General features: G+C 39.6%; 1 protein-coding gene across 8 annotated transcripts in view; it reads left to right on the top strand.

Moving 5' to 3' along the window:
- nell1 (neural EGFL like 1) overlaps nucleotides 1-15660 on the top strand; it is a 697019-nt gene that overhangs the window by 668967 nt on the left and 12392 nt on the right. For all 8 annotated transcript variants that reach the window (XM_062967797.1, XM_062967796.1, XM_062967794.1 and 5 more), the window contains one exon: nucleotides 12248-12424. In XM_062967797.1, the coding sequence (XP_062823867.1) occupies nucleotides 12248-12424 (177 nt within the window). The remainder of the gene's footprint in view (nucleotides 1-12247; nucleotides 12425-15660) is intronic.

The raw sequence follows: 15660 nt of genomic DNA, 5'->3' as shown, positions 1-15660 counted from the left end.
CTTCTATTTTGCTGAATTTTATGGATGTGTGCCATATACTAAGGAGCCCGTAAATATTAATTCTTTAGGGCACTTGAGTCTTTCATACAAATATTCATTATTCAGCAAATTACATGTCCTAGTACCCATTAGCCTGGAAGCAGTTTCCAGGAATGAGCTGCAAGAAACTTTCTTCAAATTCAATGAGAAATTGCATGCGCCCTTCATTTGCTTTGGTAGTTCAATGGAATAAAAAAAAATGTGACCCATTTTCAACAACTTGGAAAAATCACTTCTATCCAGAACTCTCTTGCATACAAACCAAATCACTTCATTTGATTTGTTGCACATGTTAAGGACTGAGAGTGGAAAAAAGCTCGCCATTCCTCACTGTCTCATCACACTAGACTATGGATCCACTTTAAATTCAGTTTCTGCCTCCTGAGGATTCTGGGGTTTGTAGTTTAATAAGGCTCAAGACCTGCCTGGCTGAGCGGTTTAATGGAGGAAAATCACATTCAAAGCACCCCTGACAGATGGCCATCCAGCCTCCTCCAAAGAAGGAGCCTCCACCACATTCTGGAGTAGAGAGTTCCACTGCTGAACAGATCTCATAGTTAGGAAGTTCTTCCTGATGTTCAGGTGGAATCTCCTTTCCTGTAGTTTGAAGTCATTGTTCCTCGTCCTAGTCTGCAGGGCAGCAGAAAACAAGCTTGCCCTCTCTTTCCTAGGACTTCCCCTCACATATTTATATATGGCTATCATGTCTCCTCTCAGCCTTCTCTTCTGCAGGCTAAACATGCCCAGCTCTTTAAGCCTCTCTTCATAGAGCTTGTTCTCCAGACACATTCCAACTTGTCAACATCTCCCTCAAATTGTGGTGCCCAGAATTGGACACAGTATTCCAGGTGTGGTCTGACCAAGGCAGAATAGAGGGGTAGCATGACTTCCCTGGATCTCGACACTATACTCTTATACTACAGGGAAAAATCCCATTGTGTTTTGTTTTGTTTTTGTTTTGCTTTTTTGCCACTGCATCACATTGTTGGCTCATGTTTAATTTGTTGTCCACAAGGAATCCAAGATCTTTTTCATGCATACTGCTGTTGAGCCAGGCGTCTTACAATAGCTTCAACATTGAATGGGGGCACGGATCAATAGATGAAGGCAAATACTGAGCTAAAAGAGATAATATAACCCCCTCAGATCATTCATAAAGGGGTTTCATTTCCCTCATTTTCAACCTTTGCTCCCAGCATATTTTTAAAGAACACACAAAAATTATGTGACAACAAAAGAACCAGTGGAAGGAGGGATAAAAGATTTTCATGTCCTTTCATTTGCCTTCTGACAGGACAAAGCTGTTTCCCTATCCTTGGGATTTTTTGTTTTGTTTGCGGCATTGTCCCTATAGAGACTTAATTTTTTTCTAACAGGATTTATTAGAATGACAAACCTTCTAACTCATTTTTTTATTTTTGAAATAATGTAATGTGCCCTCTTCCTCCTCCTTTTTTTTCTTCATTAGGTAATTTTACTATCATTCTGCAGAACCCTACAGAATCCCATTTCCCATATCTTTGGTACTTAGAACTTTACTGTGGCAGGAATCAAAGTGCAAGGAACAGACCCCTTGCAGAGAGCCATCTTCAGCCATTTCTTGTTGCCATTCACATGGAGAGAGAATGATAGTGTTCTTGTGTTTTAAACTGTGTATATTGTTTAATGTATTTGTGCTGTTACTTTTGTAACGTTGTGAGCCGCTCCGAGTCCCCACGGGGAGATGGTGGCAGAGTATAAATAAAGTTGTTGTTATTATTATTATTATTATTATTATTATTATTATTATTATTATTATTATTATTATAGTGGTGGTAGAGACACCTATGAGGTTGGCACTGAATCATTACTTAGGTGCTACAATAAAATTGACTTGTCTTTCAGGCATCTATGGAATGAGACTTTAAAGGTCACAATTGTCAACCTAATATATCCTGTTGAATGGACATGCATGTGCACAAATGTATGTACACATGTACCTTAGAGCTGTTAGAATCAATCATTAATAATAACTAGTGGGTATGTTTGGTGTATCTGATTGGTAAGTTCAATTTATTATGAAAACTATTGGATATGCTTGGTATATCTGATATTTATTTATTTATTGAATTTCTATACTGCTTTTCTCACCCCTAGGGGGAGTCAAAGCTGTGTACAACATAGTAAGGTAAAAAAAGGCTTTCCCCTGACGTCAAGTCCAGTCATGTCTGACTCTGGGGGTTGGTGCTCATCTCCATTTCTAAGCCGAAGAGCTGGCGTTGTCCGTAGACACCTCCAAGGTCATGTGGCCTCCTATCATGGATTTTTCTGAACCTAAGAGTGTGTGACTTGTTCAGGGTCACATAGTGCATTGTCATATGACCCTGTTCTCCACAGTCATATTTGACTCCACAATTCTTAATGTATATGCAAAGACAGGTTCTCCAAAATCCATAAATAAATATACAAAATCTGATAAACCTGTGGTTTAAAGCATTTTGGACAAGGCAGATTCAACTTGCATTTTGTATAGAATTATTCTGTTTGCACTTTTCAGGGAGTAATTTGACCACAGCATTTCAGTATCACTGTTCTGTCACGCGCTGGGCCTGTAACTATTGTCTTTTGTATAGGACGTATACTTTATTGCCAGCAGAAAGCCAGGGCACCTCAAAGAGAGGTTCGTGAGGATTTTCCTGAAAGGGATGGTCTTTTGAGTCTTTAATGAAATAACAAAGTCTTTATTGTTGAACAAATAATCTTCAAGGAGTTGAATAACACTTCAAGGTTTCCTTAATAAACTTGGCTTTTCAATCTTGTCCCCAGGGGATGGGCAATCAGCTTTGGATAACTGTGCTTTCTCTGTAAGAAGAAAACCCCCTTATAACCTCTCCCAGGCTGTCTATCATATGGGCCTAGCTGATGTGGGACCTACTACCGATTCCAAATGCGTCTGGGCATCGAGTAGACCTACCAACCAAGGCTTGCAGATGTTTCAGCTGGGGTTCCGTGGATCTGTGGTGCTGTTCTCTCTCTGAGGTTTCTTTGGAAACTTTAGGGCTGTTTCCCTCAGGAGCTGTGAGGCTGAGAGGCCGTGAGCTCTCAGCCAGAGCTTTTGGGACTTCTCCCCTGGAATTTCTGTTTCTGTTTTCTCAGATGTTCTGTATCCCCGGATGTTCTTGAAATATGAAGCTTTTCTACGGGACGAGCTGGTCTACGTCCTATAGCTTAGCTTCCTTAAGTGAGACTGACTTAAAAGTGGCTCCTTCCCTCCCAGAGCCCTGAACAAGGGGCGGAACCAAACTTAATGATGATGGACAGGCGGCCTGCCCTATGACTGCAAACATTAGCAGAAAGAAAATAAAGTTGGAGCTTCTGGTATAGCCGTACCAGCACAATCACAAATATGTAACTTTACACAGGTTATGATGATGACACTGATAAATTAATCAGAAGTTGGGATCAAGCTTAATTGCCCTTTAGGCCTGGATTGTAACCACGTGAGGGACAGACTTGTAAATTCACCAGTGTCATTCCCAGTTTCTTAATGTTGGCATCATTTTAGATACATCTTTTTTTCACTGAAATAAATTATAGAAAACAAGCAAATAAGGAATTCCATGATTTTGTTAATATAGCCTGTAATACTAGTAAAATATAAAAATTGGTGTTTAAGTTGATGCATTATATTTGTATATGTTTGGTTAAATGAAGTAAATTTAGCTCCACTGATTTAAATGAAGATATCCTAACTTGAATCTAAGTCTGGAGCCAGATAGTTATTATCATTATTTAATTTCCTAGCTTGAATTCTGAAAGTCACCCAGTCCCCATAAGAAGAATCAGCCATTGTGGTCAACTAGGATTTGTTCCTTTGTTGCTTAGGAAGCAGTAGACTAATATTCCCACCCATCCTCTTATATGAGCAATCTCCCATTCAAAGAGAAATTGTGGCAATGTTCCCACAGAAGAGATTGGGCACATCAGTGGGTTGGTTCCTGAAGGCAGAGGAATTGACCCCTTCAACTGCTGAATTTGTGTCCCAATAAATGGTTATGCATTTAATTCCAGTCAATACAGTAAAAAGGTTTATCACGTTTTAACTAACTCAGTAACAGGAACTCCCTTTTAGTGTTTAGCCTTAGAGCAGAAATAACCTTTTTTTTCAAAACCAAAAATGGATTTCCTGCTATTTCTACCATTTTTAATTGATTATCCATGTATCCCCTAAAAATTCCAGGTATAGAAAATTGAACTCTGTATCCTCCCCAAAGTTATATACTCTAATTGTTCAAATATATTTTCCACCCTCTTGCAACTGGACAAAAAAATACCTTCTGTTGGTGCATTTTTTTAAAATGTGGAAAAGTGGAAAGTTCTCACCTCAGTCTCAATTTGACATTGTATTTCTTCATCCTTTTTTCATCATGAAGGAAAAGAAGCTTCCCTACTTGTTCATTCTGTGCACATGTTGGAAGGATTATTTAGAATTGGTTGAGGTTATTTTAGAGATGGATATTTGACACTGAGCAACCAGAGACTTGCTATAGTGTAAAAGGCTACATATTTGTGACACTGCAATATTGAGGTCAAATTGCTCTCTGCAATGAGCAAAGAGAGCAGATCTGTATACATAACACAAAATACTATGAGAATGAGAAGTGTATAATGAGAAGGAAGTCCAATAATGTGTTAGAAAGATGACATTCCAATTAAGTCCAAAGCACAAGAGATGATAGATAGACATAGATTGATAGGTAGATGGTAAGTAGATACATGATAGATAATTTAATTACCAAATTTTCTGTGATTGTCATTGTTAGTTCTAAAAATGAAAAACTATAAAATCTAATATAAACTATATTGTACTCCTGTACAATATAGTGATTGAATAGAAGTTGACTTTAGGTTATTTAGGTATCACAGCAGAATTTAGGATAAAAATGAAAGGATAAAGAGACAATTGTTGTTGCCACTACTATCATCATCTGCTGAAACAAATCAATCTTTGATTATGAATTTCTTTTTAGAATGAGAGCTTTTCACCTTTATCTATTCTGTTATTGTTCTCTGAGTTCTTCTTAAAGCTAACTCAGCATTAATTCTGGTTTGATCAAGACAATCATTCCAATGTCCCTTGAACTGAAATTGTAAGGCCCTTCCAGCAGGGCCGTAGCCAGAAAAAAAATTCGGGAGAGGTTTTGAAAATGTTGGGGGGGGGGGTTGAACCCCTGACCCACCCGCCCGCTGGGTTCAGACCTGTCAATATCTGCTTGAGATAGTGCCTGGAGGGACTCTTAATTTTTTGCATCTCATAGACTTAGCATGGGGATTTGGTTAACCAGTTAAAATTCATGAGTAAACCAGGTTTTATTTTAACCTGAAAAATTTGGGGGGGGGGGGGGTTGAACCCCTAACCCCCCCCCCCCCCCCCGGCTACAGTCCTGCCTTCCAGACAGGCCCTATATACCAGGGCCCTTCCACACAGCCCTATATTCCAGAATATCAAGGCAGAAAATCCCACAATATCTGCTTTGCAGTGGGTTTTCTGAGTCCACACTGCCATATACTCCAGTTCAAAGCATTTCATTCAGCTGTGTGGAAGGGGCCCCAGGATCTGATCCCAGGCTTTCTGTTTTAAACTGAATTATACGAGTCCACACTGCCAGATAATCTGAAATAAACAGAAAACCCGGGATCAAATTCTAGGATATAGGGCCTGTCTGTTTGTGCTTTCTCCCCCTTTGCTTCCATCCTCACTTGTGTTTTAGATGTCCATACATGTACTGTACAATGATAATATACTCTGGATGTTATATTTTGTCATTGTTTTTTGGGGTGTTTTGCTGGTCTGATATGCATCTTAAATTAAACAAATGCATCAAGAGGTTTTGTTGTGTTTTTGCAATGTCTACAAGAGGAGCTACAAATCATGAAAATGCAGCAGAAAATAATCTTTGTACAGTTATAAATATAATCACACCAAATTTTGCCACATTCCATCATTGTGACATTGTTCAAAGTAAAATGGGTAGAGAAGTAAAGGAAAAGAAAAATACAAACGTCTGATGTCCGTTCTTTGCTGATTCATTAAAAACGGAATGAATCAACTTGTTTTAGTTTTCAATCATTTTATTATACTTACAGAGACGATCAAATGAGAGTTCAGGCTCCCAGTTGTTCTGACTGTGGCATTTGGAGAAGTTACATGATGAGAGAATACAGGGGTCACTTTCACACTACATAATTATAACACTATGACCTCACATTAACTGCTATGGAGACATTCTGTGGAATCCTGGAGCTTGTAGGTTGCTGAAGCATTCGAGCTTTGGCTGCAAATTCCGAGTACCATTCACTAAACTGAAAATCCTAGGATACACAGGTTGCAGCAATAGCAGTTAAAGTAGAATAAAATCAGTATAATCATGTGGTATGAAAAAATCCAAGAACAGAAAACTGGGATTCTTTGGATGCCTAGGGATGTGAGGAAGTTTTGATGGAAATCTAGTTCAAATAAGCTATCTGTGTATGGCAGAACAGTAGTCTCAAGAATTTTCCAATCCTGTTGAGATATCTTCCTTCCTGCATGAGATTGTAATGTGAAATAGACTTTTCCTGCCAGATTTCCTGTAATTTGTGCAAAATTGCTGACCACTGACCTGGCTCATACTTGCATACTAAGTTTACACAGTTCCCAGAAAGATATAGGTAAATAGATATAATTTAAAAATAAAAGTAAAGTAAAATAGTAATTAATGTAAACTTGCCAAGTTCTGGTTTTTGCTTATCACCAAAGTTAGTAGTAGACTCTTTTTTTTTATCTCTTGAAGGCTTTGTGAAGTGTTTCCTGCTTGTTCATTTCTATTTATGTATGAAAGGTAAAGCTTCATTAGTATACAGGGATGTCATTCAAAATATAGTCTGTTTTTGAGTTCTGAATGAAGCAGTTGGGTTCACATTTCTACTGGATTCAAATTTTCCAGTGTAATACTAACAATACAATTGCCAGAGTGATATCCAAATATACTGTCACCTAGGGACCTCATCACATGGAGGCGAAGAAGCCAGGGGACAGTGGGGGAAACCATGGGAAAGCGTACCGCGTCATACCTTTACCATTGTTGATTGTGGGATTCCACAGCTGTCTCCGGCTTCCTCTCACACCCTCCCTGGCTTCTTCTATGAGGAGTTGGGTGTACACCCAACTACTCAGGACTTCGTGTCTCTGCACTGCCAGCACACTGCCAGCACGAAGTTCAGTGGAATCCCGCTGGAAGTAGCCCTAAGTCATCTGATAAGAGAGTTGTTATATGTCTTTCGGGCTGTGTGGCCATGTTCCAGAAGTATTCTCTCCTAACGTTTCGCCCACATCTATGGCAGGCATCCTCAGAGGTTGTGAGGCATGGATGAATTGATAAGCTTCAGTGGACTAAAGTAGGAGTTTTTAAGGGTTACCTAAAAGTAGGAAGATGACAAGAGTAAATGAAAGGACTGATTTAGTGATATTTCAGAATAAAAATGTACATTAAAGAGAATGTGCAGTGGAAATGTGGGTATGCAATGGGGCAGACCTTAAAAGTTCTTCCTTTAAAATCCCATAATTAGCATTTAGGGTTAATGTACCAAAATCTGAAAGGAAAAAGTGAACATTTATGATCCACATGGCTGCTTTTTCTCTCTCCGCCCCCCATCACCAATCTTTATTTCTACCCTACCTTACTATTTTCGCCCCCAAAATTGGGGTGCAATATGATGTTCCAGTGCTTATCTTAAATGACCCCAGCCTCTACAACAACATTTTAGGAGGGGGGGGGCAGTGAATGAGGACAAAGCTAATGAAGGCTATTATTTCCTGGGTTAATTAATTAATAAACCAAGATAACAGAAGTCACTGCAGTTGTGAATTGTCATTGTGTACTTTTACATTTTTATGTGAACCATTACTGGCACTTGTTCAATATTTATGAAATGGTAAGCTGGACTTCATTGTTAGCATTCACCTTTACTGTTGTTAACAACCAACCATGCTCCCCAGGAAGTATCCCACCATAAGGTTTTTTTTTAAAGTGCTACAGATTAGGGTGCTGGAATTATCTATACCTTCTTTGTTAATTCTTGTGATTTATTCTTCAATAGAATCATAGAATCATAGAATAGTAGAGTTGGAAGAGACCTCATGAGCCATCTAGTCCAACCCCCTGCCAAGAAGCAGGAAATTGCATTCAAAGCACCCCCGACAGATGGCCATCCAGCCTCTGTTTTAAAGCCTCCAAAGAAGGAGCCTCCACCACAGCCCAGGGGAGAGAGTTCCACTGTCTAACAGCTCTCACAGTGAGGAAGTTCTTCCTGATGTTCAGGTGGAATCTCCTTTTCTGTAGTTTGAAGCCATTGTTCCGTGTCCTAGTCTGCAGGGCAGCAGAAAACAAGCTTGCTCCCTCCTCCCTATGACTTCCCTTCACGTATTTGTACATGGTTATCATGTCTCCTCTCAGCCTTCTCTTCTGCAAGCTAAACATGCCCAGTTCTTTAAGCCGCTCCTCATAGGGCTTTTTCTCCAGACCCTTAATCATTTTAGTCGCCCTCCTCTGGACGCTTTCCAGCTTGTCAACATCTCCCTTCAACTGCGGTGCCCAAAATTGGACACAGTATTCCAGGTGTGGTCTGACCAAGGCAGAATAGAGGGGGAGCATGACTTCCCTGGATCTAGACGCTATACCCCTATTGATGCAGGCCAGAATCCCACTGGCTTTTTTAGCAGCCGCATCACATTGTTGGCTCATATTTAACTTGTCGTCCATGAGGACTCCGAGATCTTTTTCACACGTACTGCTGTCGAGGCAGGCATCCTCCATTCTGTATCTTTGCATTCCATTTTTTCTGCCAAAGTGGAGTATCTTGCATTTGTCCCTGTTCAAATTTATTTTGTTAGTTTCGGCCCATCTCTCTAGTCTGTTAAGATCATTTTGAATTCTGCTCCTGTCTTCTGGAGTGTTAGCTATCCCTCCCAGTTTGGTGTCATCTGAAAACTTGATGATTGTGCCTTCTAACCCTTCATCTAAGTCATTAATAAAGATTTTGAACAGAACCGGGCCCAGGACAGAGCCCTGCGGCACTCCACCCGTGACTTCTTTCCAAGATGAAGAAGATGCATTGGTGAGCACCCTTTGGGTTCGTTCGCTTAGCCAAGATCAGATGAGATAGCAAAAAGATGGGAAAACTTAATAGTGATTTGGATGGGATAGTGTGCATTAATGCTGTTGATTTCCCCCTTCAATTATTCAAGAATCAACACATTTTTTTAAAAAAAAAAGCTCATAAATATTCTTGATTTGATTTTTATTCTTTGAATGTATGAGAACTAAAATTGTTTATTCACCTATGGTTTCAAGCACAATAATCCCTATAATTATCATCTCCACATTTTAAATAAACTGATTTTTCATCAAATAAGCACATAATTGGATTTTTTTAAACATTTCATAATAATCACAATGCTTTAGTTATCAGAAGAATTCTAATTTAATGTTTAGCCAGACATACCCATCCATTTAGTATCTGTGATAGCAAAGGCTCATTTTACAGTCTTGTACCACCCACTGCTTTCAGTAAAAGAGGAATGTGTAAATGTGCTTAGAATTATTAGACAGGGTGATATTTATTCACCTACTGTTTTATCAAAAAGTAGAAGGCCAAAATGTTAAAAATCATAAATAGGTATAAAGGTGGGTGAAGGGATAATTTCCTCCATTAATGTGTTCTATGAAATTCTACTGACAGTATTGATTTTGTAGTATAGTGCATTTGTGTTAAATCAGTGATTCCCAAAGTGGGCACTACCGCCCCCCAGTGGGTGCTGGAGCGATCCAGGGGGGTGGTGACGGCACCTATTAGGACATGGGGGTGGGGCCAGAGGAGGGGCGGAGCCTCTTCCCAAGTGCCAGACACAGGGCTGAGCACCTGAAGCGCCTGTTAGGACACACAGGGGGCAGAGCTAGAGGAGTGGGCGTAGCTTCTTCCCAAGAGCCCGAGACAGGGCTGAGCCTCTGTATCTCTCCTGAGAGGCCTTTTAGGACTAAAGTTCATGGCTAGGTGTGGGGGTGGGGCCTCTTCCCAAGAGCGTGAGACAGGGCTGAGCCTCTGTATCTCTCCTGAGAGGCCTTTTAGGACTAAAGGGCAGGGCTAGGGGTGGGGGCGGGGCCTCTTCCCAAGAGCCTCTGTATACCTCCTCTGAAGGACTTGTTAGAACACGGGGGCAGGGTATAGAGATCCAGCCCCATCAGGCACTTGGGAAGAGGCCCCACCCCCTCCTCTAGCCCCGCCCCCTGTGTCCTGGCAGGCACCGCAGGACAGGGATAGAAACTCAGCCCTGCCTCAGAGTTCATAACTCCGCCCATCCCAGTCTTGGCCTCCCATTTGTGGCCCCGCCCACCTCCCCCTCCCAGTCCTGCATCTTGGACTAGGGAGAGGCTCAGCCCCACCCTCTTGAGCAGGAACCATGCCCACCCTTCTAAGCCACGCCCCCCTTTCCGGGATGCATTGTTATTCAAAAGATTACAAAGAAAAATACTGCTTGGGTATGGTAGAAGCTTTTCTTTTTACTGCAAGGTCCAAAATATGCTGTTCAAGAGACTTTTTTACTGGGATATTTGTGGAGAGCAAATGTGGTAAAGTTGGGAACTTTACCATAGAACCTGATTTCGTAACAATGAATAGTTACCCTTAATTTTCCTGTAATTTTCCATCACCAAGTACCTTGGTTAACATCAAGGAAAAGTGGCCACACAAGATAGGTAAAAGAGGGTCATGTGGATGCCTTGATGATGTTAGCAAAGGTACCTTGCGAAAGACAAGCAGATTCAAAACAGAGCACAGGGAAAATGGGATGGTAGCACTGACCCATGTGAACAGCTAGACTAGTTCAAATTAGAACCAGTTCAGCTGTTCACACCAACCCCATAGCTCCAGAGTTTTGAGTTAGCTGTACAGAATCCTTCTATTTGTGCAAAGACAGGGTAAAATGTAGTTAACCAATTTAATGGTTTTTTTGTAGGTGGTTTTTCCTGAATGCCAACAAGGGGTAAAATTTGGATAGTCAATTTTACTTTATCTTAGGTAGCAGAAAATCCCTGGAAGTCATGTGGACATCCCAGAGTGACTTCTGGCCCGTTTTGGGGTTGGCAGCCTGTGTAGACATTACCTTAAAATCTTTGTTTTATATTAAATTCCTTGAGAATGATCTCCATACAAGCTAATTATTTAGGAAAGATGATATTAATTCACCAGGTAACAAAATCTCATCATTCAACTAATATATAATTAATTATAAACCCTTCTCTTGTAATATGATTTTTTAATGTCAGAAACATGAGAAAAATACATTTTTATTGAAAATATGTTATTTTTAAAGCAATAACATTGTGACATTTTGGATTCAGAACTGTTAAGTCACAATTGGAGGACTCTTCTCTATACTGAAAGGCAAATTTTATACTTCACAATAGATTAATGGGAAAGTGAATTGTTCCACTTAGTAAGTTTTAAAAGTAACTATTTACAATTAGTTATAATTTAAAAGACCCCCCTCTTCAGATATCATTAATGTAACTCCTGTCTCTTAGCAATGACAAAAATGATACATTTGTGGGATTTTTTATTTTTAAAAAATTGAATGATATTGAAGCTACTGGTCTATAATACAAAACACACTTACTTCCTATCCACAACAGAGCCTGAACAGCAAAACAACACAAAGCACAATATGAGCAAAACTTACAAGAATGTTATGATTCACCTTTGAAATTAAGTGAGGGGGTAGTTATACTGCAAAAGAACTGATGTTATCTCTCATTGCCATAAGGTAATGTAGTTAATGATCCACAAGTGAGTAACATATTTGGTTCCTTTTTCAAGTGCAGCATTTTCTAAAAGTCAAAGCATGACCATTATAATAGAAACTATTTTACAATATGTTTCACCTTTTTCATAAATGCATAATCTTATCTCTCCTTGCTTCCCTCTTCTTTGAAAAAAGCCTCTAAACAATAAATTGATGCATAGGAATAGGCTGTTTCTGAAAAGTGGCAGTTTAGCTTCATAGTCACTAGCATTTTTAGTGTGTCAAACATTATTACCACCATAAAATAGACCATGCTAGCTTGTTCCTAGGTGTGCTGCAGTTTGCTATATTCCATTTTCTTAATACTAGTAATTTTGTTTTTCTTGATAGGATGGCAAGATATTCTGTCGACGAACTGCTTGTGACTGCCAGAATCCTACTGTTGATTTCTTTTGCTGCCCAGAATGTGATACCCGGGTAACCAGCCAATGTTTAGACCAGAATGGGCACAAGCTGTACCGAAGTGGTGACAATTGGACGTACAGCTGCCAACAGTGTCGTTGCCTGGTATGGAAACTAACATAATGTTTCAAAATGTCCACAAGTAGTAGAGATCTATGACAACAAAACCAAATTTTAAAATTAAGGATGCATTTATCTTTTTATGACATATATCCAAGCATTTTAAAGAATATCTGGTATTTTCATATATTTGTCAGGAAACAGGGCTTCTTAAACATTTCCCACTTATAACGCCCCTCTACCTAATACATTTCTTTGTGACCCTGGGTATATAGTATGCCTGTGCAAAGCTTTGGAACTCCACTTCATAATTTAGATATTCGGACAATTCGGAAATACAAACCTACAAATTACTAATCCCAACGAAGCATTTGCAAATCAAGATACAAGCCCCCAGATCTTTCAGAAAGATTTGTCAATTTGGAGGGAAGGAAGCCTAGTAGCTCCTTCCTTCTCACTGTCAGCCCCCCCCCCCCCCCCAGTGTCTGTGTGTCTTACCAGAGAAAGGAGCCTCACCATTTCCCCCATTGCCGCTAACACAGTGGTTTTCAACCTGGAGTCCCCAGAAGTTTTTGGCTTTCAACTGGCAGAAATCCTAACAGTTGGTAAATTGGCTGGGATTTCTGGGAGTTGTAGGCCAAAAACATCTGAGGACCCCAGGTTGAGAACCACTGCGCTAATGGAGCAAATCTTAAGAAAGCAATTATGAACAGGGCCATAACCGGGAAGGTGGGGGTTAAGGGTTCAATCTCCCCCCACAAAAAAAAAACCTGATTTGCTTATTACAAATTGGAACAGGACCTTTCCTAATCTTTACTAATTGAAGTGGGGGCCATTTTTATCTCCAAAACGAAATACTAATCAGATTTCCACCATTTCACACATCTCTGGTATAATTAAACTGGTATAAAATCAAATATTTACTGATAATAAATTGATATTTGCAAGGCTTGCTTGATTGGCTGATTTCCCTTTTTGTGGCGTACAGCATTTTCTGCAGAGTCCACTGTAAACATCTGTGGCATTCAGAAACCTTTTGTTGTTACTCATTTTTTCATGATCCCAAGATTGAGCAAAGGGGGCCCCATTTAGGGTCAGGATCCACAGTTTTAAAAACTCTGGTTTATAAGAAAACTGTCTGTTACTCCAGAACAACATCCATATGTTGCTATATTATTATTTCTTAGGCCTGTGTGTATAATGAAATACATGTTTCAATACTCATTACTCAATTGGGAGGGGGTGCAACAAATCATTTTGAAAGTGTTTCTTGTTGGTAAAATGGATTAGTATAGCATGAAATTGTGCTAGGAGTTTAAAGCTGTGTGTGTGTAATCCAGAAGTGAAGAGGTTAAATGCACAGAGTGGAAATGAAATTGCTAGAGTGTAACTTTGAGAAGTTTCCACTTTCTAGCCGGACATTTGTTTTAGAGATTAGAATGGAATTGTTACTCCTGCAGTGTGTTCCGATGTAGACGGACAGAGTCTGTTAAATGTCCAGTCTGCTATGTATATAGATGTAAATAATCAATAAAGTTTGAGCCACTTTAATAAGCTGAACTGAAAGGAGTCATGGAGCATATTTTATTCTGTGCATTCTGAGCAAACAGCCAGATCGTCGGAGAGGGAATTGAGGTCAGAAAAGGTGATTCATCTCAATCAGCCAACTGACATTTCTAAAATATCGTAAGGGGTCCGTATCATACCTATAACGATGTAACACATTTTAGTTACTTTTTGTTAAGTAATTGTACCAATGGGGATAATTAAGGAATTCCTTTCTCCCTCATTGTAAGAGCTATCAGGAGGAAAATTTCTAGAATTGTAGAACACATTTATGATTGTCCATCCTCCCCCCCCCCCCCCCCCGCCAAGTTTCAGAACATTTCACTCATGCACTGATTTTTTTTGGAATTTTAAAAAGTGTTTATGAACAACATTTTTTTAAAAAACTACAATTATCTTTATAATTTTCCGTATTCTGTCTTTTAATTTTCCAAATTCCACTAGGGAGGTGTCAGTGGCCGTGCGTTTATGGGGGGTGAGTTTGAAAGGGCATTTTGTGTATGTTTTCTCAATCTCTACTAAGGTAAAGGTAAAGGTTTCCTCTTGACATTAAATCTAGTCATGTCCAACTCTGGGTGGTGGTGCTCATCTCCATTTCTAAGCTGAAGAGCTGGTGTTGTCCATAGACATCCCTTAGGTCATGTGGCTACCATGGCTGTGCAGTTATCTTCCTATCAAAATTGTACTTATTGATTTACTAACATTTGAATGTTTTTAAACTGCTAGGTTGGCAGAAGCTGGGAGTAACAATGGGAGCTCACCCCATCCGCAGATTAGAACCCCTGACCTTCCAATCAGCAAGTTCTGCAGCTTTGTGTTTTAACCTGCTGTGCCACCACAGCTCACAATCTCTACTAGGATTTCATCATTTACCTTTTTGTTTGCTTTGTTTTGAATGAGTATTGGATATTTTGGGGAGAAAAGGGGGATTTATTTGTTGCCTCCCTTGAGTCCCCATGGGGAGAAAGATGGGGTACTTTTAATATAATATTCATTTCAATTTCAATCCCTCCCCAGCCCTACCCTTTCTACCTACCTAGTGCCTACCTTCTTCCTTGCCATTTTTCTGGCGTGTGTGTACTCATGCACCAGTAGCCTATTCCCACTCCCAAAAAATAAAAAATCTTTTTTACAAAAAGTCCCTTTTTACTTGTTAGCCCAGCTCTGTGACTCTTTGTAGAAACTTTTCAAAAAATCCTAAAAATCAGTGACCAAAATGTTCTAAAACTTGGCAGACTTGCAGTTGTAAATGTGGCCTGCAAGTGTGGAAAGTTTGGTCTCAATAGCAGAAAGATGAGCCTCGCCAGTTCACCCATTGGTGCCAATTTTCCTGGAACAAAAATAGAACTCTGTATTTTGAACTATGGATTGAACCCCCGCTCCAATCCTAAACCCCGGGGGGAGGGGGGGAATCTGAAATATGAAAAAATTGGAATGGATTTCTGCCATTTCACACACTCCTGCTTTATGTAGGCATAAAATTTTCTTTACTGAGGGTGAATATGTATGTTTATTTAATACAGTTATGAAATCTGAACGGAATGTCCGTTCAAATAAAAAATGAATGGAACTATGCAGTTATGTGAAGTGGTATTCTCAGTATTGATTATAAAATCAAAATATTGATCAGCTCTGAAAAATGTTGTTCTAAGTCATGCAGTATTAAATATTACATAAAATGCTCAACATCCTGCAGTATCAAATTTTTCATTAAG

This window comes from Anolis carolinensis, chromosome 1, assembly GCF_035594765.1.
Source record: "Anolis carolinensis isolate JA03-04 chromosome 1, rAnoCar3.1.pri, whole genome shotgun sequence".
NCBI lineage: Eukaryota > Metazoa > Chordata > Lepidosauria > Squamata > Dactyloidae > Anolis > Anolis carolinensis.
This window is presented reverse-complemented; position numbering and strand designations above follow the sequence as displayed.